This window comes from Podarcis muralis, chromosome 2, assembly GCF_964188315.1.
Source record: "Podarcis muralis chromosome 2, rPodMur119.hap1.1, whole genome shotgun sequence".
In the NCBI taxonomy this organism is placed as follows: domain Eukaryota; kingdom Metazoa; phylum Chordata; class Lepidosauria; order Squamata; family Lacertidae; genus Podarcis; species Podarcis muralis.
In genome coordinates, this window is record NC_135656.1 from 123,384,750 (window position 1) to 123,392,625 (window position 7,876).

General features: G+C 47.4%; 1 protein-coding gene across 1 annotated transcript; it reads right to left on the reverse strand.

Moving 5' to 3' along the window:
- Positions 1–441: 441 nt before the first annotated feature.
- Positions 442–5,662, reverse strand: LOC114592587 (uncharacterized). Its single transcript, XM_028720858.2, has 4 exons — positions 5,302–5,662; positions 3,359–3,503; positions 2,975–3,052; positions 442–1,718 (listed from the first exon to the last, which is right to left on the reverse strand). The coding sequence occupies exons 1-4, from the start codon at positions 5,302–5,304 to the stop codon at positions 556–558; spliced, it is 1,389 nt and encodes a 462-aa protein (XP_028576691.2). The 5' UTR covers positions 5,305–5,662; the 3' UTR covers positions 442–555.
- Positions 5,663–7,876: the final 2,214 nt, after the last annotated feature.

Genomic DNA, 7,876 nt, shown 5'->3' on the forward strand with positions numbered 1-7,876 from the left:
ATTATGAGGGAGCGGGTCTGGAAAGTAAACAAGTGGACATTTAGATTGTATTTCATCGGAATGACAAGATGGCGTGTCTGCTCGAAAACTTGATTGTTGGATTTCTGTGAGAGACATACGAGAGAGCATTACAAAACCCACACAGAGACAAAATAAGACTGTTCCTTTCAATCCACTTGTGGAGAAAACTTGGAGGTGACAGAAAAGGAAAATGAATAATGACAAAGATGAGAAGATGTGACTGGAAACATCATTGCAGTGAGGAAAAGCAGCACGAATTTCGATGTTTGGATTCCTGACGATCGAGAAGCATGGGTACCCCCCACACAAAAAAATTTAATTTGGAAAACATTTGGACTTTATGATCTGTATTGATATAATTTGGACTAATTGGTATGATATGTTTAATCTGGCAAATGGAAACTTAATAAAAATTATTGGGGGGGGGGGAGAAAATACTGTAACCAATCTGTTACTAGTTCCCTTATCTCTTCAAAATATTTTAATTTTAACTGATTTTCCACTTCGGTTAGCAGCTCTCTATAAGTCGGCCAGTTACTTCTCATGTTCACTTTGCCTGTAAGTGTTCTTTGATGTGCAGTGGGTTCTTCGATGTAAAGTAAGGTGGTGATTGAGACTGAAACTCTTTCCACATTCCATACATTTAAATGGTTTCTCCCTGGTGTGAGTTCTTTGATGTAAAGTAAGGTTTCCACTCTGACTGAAGTTCTTTCCACACTCCATACATTTAAATGGTTTATCCCCAGTATGAATTCTTTGATGTGCAGTAAGGCTTCCGCTCTGACTGAAGCTTTTTCCACACTCCATACATTTAAATGGTTTCTCCCCAGTGTGAATTCTTTGATGTGCAGTAAGGCTTCCGCTCTGACTGAAGCTTTTTCCACACTCCATACATTTAAATGGTTTCTCCCCAGTGTGAATTCTTTGATGTAAAGTAAGGACACTCCCAATACGGAAGCGCTTTCCACAATCTATGCATTCATATGGTTTCTCTCCTGTGTGAATTCGTAGATGCTCTGTAAGTGCACTCCTACAAGTGAAGCTCTTTCCACACTCCATGCATTTATGCAGTTTCACCCCTGTGCAGTTTCTCTGATGTAAAGTAAGATGGGTATTGAGATTGAAACTCTTTCCACACTCCGTAGTTTTTAATGGTTTCTCCCCTGTGTGGGTTTTTTGATGTGCAATAAGGTTTCCGCTCTGGCTGAAGCTCTTTCCACACTCTATACATTTAAATGGTTTTTCTCCGGTGTGGCTTCTTTGATGTAAAGTAAGATGGTGATTGAGACTGAAACTCTTCCTGCATATCATACATTCATATGGTTTCTCCCCTGTGTGGGTTCTTTGATGTGCAATAAGGTTTCCACTCTGGCTGAAGCTCTTTCCACATTCCATGCATTGAAACGCTTTCTCCCCTGCTTGGGTTCCTTGATGTAAACTAATGCTTCCACTCTGACTGAAGCTCTTTCCACACTCCACACTGCTACTTCCTGTGAATTCTTCCTGTGGACTCAGTGATACACGGACATCAGTGTCCTGAGTAGTAAGGGATTTGGTTTTCCAGTTCTTCAACACCTTTCCTACATGCTTTTCAGGTGATTGTTGATTTACAAAGGTCTCTTTCTGTGCTTCATGCCCCACATTTTCTACAGACATCACAGATGGCTCACCATAATTCTTACTCTTCTGCCCATTACCTGTTTTGAGTCAGAAAAAGAAAATGCAATTCAAATTACAACTCAGAAGCAGAGACTCTTATAATGGATTGAACCCTGTTCTCCACTTCTCTGATTTTACCATTTTCAAGCATGCCCCCCTCCTTCCTTCCCTGCGCAGCTGAATCTGAAGTTAGCTTCTGAATATGCTTCTGACTATGAATATGTTGTCTCAAGACACCAACACAAGTCCCTTCCTGCTCCTCCTCAAACTTGCTGAGCTGTGTCTGCTCATCTCTCCCCTTCCTCAGAGTCCCATCCAACTGGATCTTATCCTTCAACCCAAATGACGAAATACAAAATAGCCAGACACTCCTAGTGCTACTACTGCCATGGCTCTCTTCCCAAAAGCAGGGAAAGGCAAGATCTTAGCTCTCCTGCTGAGGGATAGCAGAGGGGACACGTGGGCCCAACAGAACCCCCCTGGCGCCTGTGAAGAGGATCTCAGCTCAGTGGCACTACAGAGGACATTTTAATTTGGGGTGCATCTCAGCACATGGAAGGGAAACCTCAGTCTGGAGGCCATCTATGCTCTTTAGAAGAAGACCCTGTGTAGGCAACATTATGCGGCTTGAGAGTGGCTTGCCTGTATGCTGTGGGGCCAGAGGCATTTACAAGAAATGTAAATGCAACCTTTGGACAGGATCAGAGCTTCCACACACCCTTCTCTGTCCTCCATCCAGGCTGGCAAGAAGCCCCATCAGATTTCAAGGAAACAACCCAGCCAGACCAAAAACACTCAAGGAAGATGGGAAGCCGGTCAGGGTCTGCGGAGAAGAGAGTCCCAAGGGCCAGCTGGAGAGGTTTGAAGGCTGCATTTGTCCATCTGGTCCATTTAATCCAAGAGCCCCAGAGGGGCCAACTAAATACTGATAGGAAGCCCAGAAGCAGGACTTATCTTCCTTGGCCCAGTATACCTGAAAGAGCATCTCCACCCCCATCGTTCAGCCCAGACAATGAGGTCCAGTGCCGAGGACCTTCTGGCGGTTCCCTCCCTGCGAGAAGTGAGGGTACAGGGAACCAGGCAGAGGGCCTTCTCGGTGGTGGCGCCCGCCCTGTGGAACGCCCTCCCATCAGATGTCAAGGAGATAAACAACTACCTGACTTTTAGGAGAAATCTGAAGGCAGCCCTGTTTAGGGAAACCCAGCCAGATGGGCGGGGTATAAATTATTTATATTTATAGTTATATTTCTGGAGCAAAAAGGGCCCCATGACACAACTAAGACTAAGCGCATACCTGCTGAGGTCTCTCCTTCTTTGGGGTCCTGGAGGAATGGACCTTGTTCTTCTTCCCAACAGGAACTGAGGTCTGAATCTGCCAAGGAAAGAGTTACTATTAGCTATTTTTGGCCACAAAACAATCCAGCCCTTTCAAACCAATCTGTATTTTTGACCACAAAGGCAAAAAGGAGGAATTGCCATATCCAGATCCTATAAAGACACTGTGATTAACTCCCGCCAGGAAACCTATGTCCCCACTGTGGAAAGATGTGTGCATCCAGAATTGGACTCCACAGTCACTTACGGACACACTGTTAAGACCATGTTCAATAAATGGAACAAAGAGCAGATTGGCTCTTTCAATGTCTAGCAGCCAAGAGGGATACAAATCTGCCCTTACCTAGAGAGGCCACCATCTCATAATTCTCCTCCATGACTTCCTTGTGCAGAGCTCTTTGGCCACGATCCAGCAGAGCCCACTCCTCCTCCGTGAAAAACACAGCCACCTCCTCAAAGGTCAAGAGGGCCTGGATGGTAACCAGATTCTGGAAGAAGAAGAAGAAAAGATAACTTTTTTTAAAGGTCCCTTCCCTACTTGACACACAAGCAAGGGTAAAGTGGGCCACTTCTGGGACTCTCTCACCTGTTGCCACGATGCACTTCAAAGCAGAGAGCAGCTCTTTGATGTGAACAATGGAGAAATAGATTTATTTAGGGTCGGAGACATTTACACAGATGGCATACCTTTGACTGGCGAACAAATATTAAGCAAAGTTAGACAACATCTGGAACTGGCTAAATGTGCCTCAAATTACACCTTTTCTAACAAACCAAACAGTTACTGCACATGCCTCTAGACCCTAGACCAGGGGTAGGCAAACTAAGGCCCGGGGGCAGGATGCAGCCCAATCGCCTTCTCAATCCTGCCAGCGGACGGTCCGGGAATCAGCGTGTTTCTACATGAGTAGAATGTATCCTTTTATTCAAAATGCATCTCTGGGTTATTTGTGGGGCACAGGAATTCATCCATTCCCCCCCAAAAAATATAGCCCAGCCCCACACAAGGTCTGAGGGACAGTGGACCGGCCCCCAGCTGAAAAAGTTTGTTGACCGCTGCTCTAGACCCTTACCTCAAAGTTGAAATTCTAATTACAGATACCAATCCAAAATCCAAACACATATTATCAAAAAACTAAAAAATGGTGAATACAAAACATCCTATGTACCCCAACTTTGGTATTGTTAAAAAATATTTTTAAAAAAGAGATAACAATGCCAATTTTGAGGTTTAAAGAACTCATCACCTTTGTTTTAGTAGCTGCTCGACAAGTCTTTGATCAAAATTGGAGATCTCTGGAACACTTGCAATGGAAAGAGTAAATCTGGATGATTGCATTTTCAGAAAAAACTGACAAAAGGAGCTCAATCATTAGTTGGAAAAAGCTATGAGGGTGACTTTGTTGTGACACGTACGCTATGTTTTCCCACAGAGACACACATTGGGGGGACGCTTTGACAGAGAGTTGTTTTTATATGTTTGTTATGTTTAACATTTTGAAAAAACAAAACTTATACAATACATATATATTTAAGGGGAGGGAAGAAGCAGGAACCAGTCCAGGAACTACAAGGGAGAGACAGGGAACAGGAAGAATGTAAAACTTTACATAGAAGCTTTAGAAAACCATGTCTTGGTCTTTAGGGGACATTTAGCCTGGGTTTGCCCAGTCACTCAGGTTTGTGAGGTTTTAGGATCATATCCAAGACCCCTTAATGAGGTTTCATGGAAAACCCGCCTCTCTAGGAAGCAGGAGGAGGGGTGCTTGGCAGGCGATTCCCCCTCCCCTCCCTGCAAACATAAATTCCCTTGCTCCCCAAAAAGCTCTATTTCCCCATTTGCTTTGTGAGAAGGTCCCAGGTCCAATCCCTGGCAGAGGCAACGAAAGAGACCCCCCTCCCAAAAAACTCATCATGTGAATGAAGGTTGCACAGTGTTACACCCCCCCCCCCTTTAACCCCATGGGAGAAAAGATCCCTCATTATTACACCTGTTTGCAAAGGGAGGCAGGGCTGTGTCTGAGGGTGCCCCCCCCCATAATAGCCCCTCAGAGCAGCCTGGTGTCGTTAGGCCCGTTTTGCTAGAGGGGTTTTGCGCAGTACCTTACGACAACCCTCAAGGGTAGTCCAGTGTCATTATCATGGACAGCTTTTATTTTAAGGCAGGGTCCTGGATGTTGGGCTATGCTATTAGGGGAGGGGGCGTAGCTCCAAGGCAGAGCAGCTGCTTTGCATGCAGAAGGAGGTGCCCGGTTCAATTCTTCGATTCCTCAGGGGCAGCCTTACCATTGGGCAGCCTCAGGTGGTTTCCTCGGAGCAGTGGCGTAGCGTGGGTTGTCAGCACCCGGGGCAAGGCAAGTAATTTGCACCCCCTAACCCCTAACCTGCCGCCGCTGCCAGCTTCTTCTTGCTGCTGCCTGGGCTGGTCTGGTGTGGTTCTCTCCCGCGCTCAGCGCTGCGCTGGGTGGCCGCTGCACTGTCCCTCCCCCAGATAGTCCCTCGCTCTCTCTCCGCACCGCACGCCTGGCACCCCCCCCCCCTCCACAGTGGGCGGCGACCGGATCGGATTCGCACAGCCAGCACTGCAGTGAGAGAGAGTGAGTGAGCCTGGTAGGGTCAGAGAGCTGAGAGTACGAGGCCCTCCCCCCAGATGTTGCGCCCGGTGCGGCTGGCCCCCCCTGCACCCCCCACGCTACGCCACTGCCTCGGAGGGCAGGATCCCGGGAAGATGCAGACTGGAGGCGAAGCCTGTCTCTCCCCTGCAGAGGAGCAGCAGCAGCCGGGGCGGAAGAAGCTGAATGACCAAGACGCAACGGCTTCAATGGGCTTCTAGTTTCCGGCTCCCCTGATTGGTTCGCCGCCGCCTCTCGGGTCTCTTCTGATTGGTTCTCTTTTTCCCGGGCCTCCATTCATTCTGTGTTCCCTTCCTGCAACAGAATTACTTGCACTTCTTGGCATTCTTCTGGTTATGGATATCCTTTTCCACGATTATTTTATTCCAAATAATAAAGCATTCCAAACTGTGTCAGAAGTATTTCATTTTGTTTTAGTTGAGATCCCTGCATTGCAGGGGGTCGGACTAGATGACACTTGGGGCCCCTTCCGGTTCTATGGTTCTAATTCCTCCAGTTAATTGGGGCGGGGGAGGGGCAGTTTCCCAACGAAGCCCCAAGAGGAGGAGGGCAAGACGCAGGTCGCCACGTCCGGTTCTCATCCGACCACAGGCTGCTCTGTAGCCGTAGCTCTATGGTTAGGCAGTCTCCTGGGGGGTGGGGGTCAGTGGATGGGAAATCCAGAAGGGGAGGGCTGATTGCCAGAGAGGACAAAGAGGTAAAGACGCAGAGTGTTGGAAGGGCAAATATATAAAACTGCAAAATCAAGGCAGGTGTCAGTCAGCGCTGATGGCATTCTCCCATGACTGCTAGTAATGTTTTGGTCTAATGTTACCTGCTGTTTTGTTCCTTCTGCTTCCAGAATTCCATGCGCTTAAATTTAGCAAGCACTAGTAAAAAAAAAAAACAGGGGCATCCCCATACCGAAAATGGGTGGGGGCAGAACGGGAGAATCCCCAATGAGTCCATGGGGCTAGCGGGGGGGGGGGGGAGCTGGGAAAGGCAGCTGCCCAGCCCTAAATCAATAAAAAAGGTAAAGGTACCCCTGCCCGTATGGGCCAATCGTGTCCGACTCTGGGGTTGCGTGCTCATCTTGCTTAAGAGGCCAGGAGCCAGCGCTGTCCGGAGACACTTCCGGGTCACGTGGCCAGTGTGACGAAGCTGCTCTGGCGAGCTAGCACCAGCGCATGGAAACACCGTTTACCTTCCCGCTATAAAGTGGTACCTATTTATCTACTTGCACTCAGGGGTGCTTTCGAACTGCTAGGTGGGCAGGAAACTGCTAGGTGGGCAGGAATCAATAAAAGTACATAGCTAATCGAGGTTCTGCCCCCCCCAAAAGGCCTGTCTCCTTAAAGAACCACCCCACAAAAATCCTGCCTACCCCCATGCCACTCATGTGCATCCCAGTGGCCCTGAATGTAAGTGGGGATTTCTGCCCCCATTATCCCACAGGGGAGCTGCAGAAAGACTGTTCTTGGTCAAGGGAGCCGTGGACTCAGAAAGATTGAAAACCACCAGCATAAGTAAACAAACAAACTGCAAAGCTCTTTTACGTGGTACCAGCCCACCCACCTGCACCTCTCCCTCTGCCTTTTCTCTGCTGTTAGGGGTGGATTCTACCACCAGCCCCTATTTCAGAAAAGATGGGGTGTGCATGGGGTGCTTTTAAGCAAAATGAGCATTGTTCTGGAAGAGAAGCGAGAGAAGGTGATATAAGTAACAAAAAAACAACTGCTCTTTTTCACTTATGGGGTACCCAAGAACCCGTATAGAGTCCTTTTGTAGGTTCTCTATCGGTGGGAGAAAATAACAGAGGCCAACCAGAGAATATTGAGAAGCAAAGCAGCTAGTAAGCCTGATCTTTATTAACTGTTGCAACAGGGTGCTCACAACCCCACGCAGGAGGCGGGAGGGACCCCGAACAATGACGCGCAAGCCCTTATATAAACCACTTATAAATGCCATCTCCAACTCCTCAAAAGATTCCATCAACGGTGTCTCCGAAAAATTTTAACACATCACTTGGGAATAAAGGCGAACTAATATCAGTGTACTGGAAGAAGCAAAGATCACCAGTGTTGAAGCAATGATTCTTCAACATCAACTTCCTCTGACTGGTCATGTTGTGTGGATACCTGATGATCGTCTTCCAAAGCAACTACCCTATTCCAAACTTTAAAATGGAAAGCGTAATGCTGGTGGTCCACAAAAGAGGTTTAAAGACTGTCTCAAGGCAAATCTAAAAA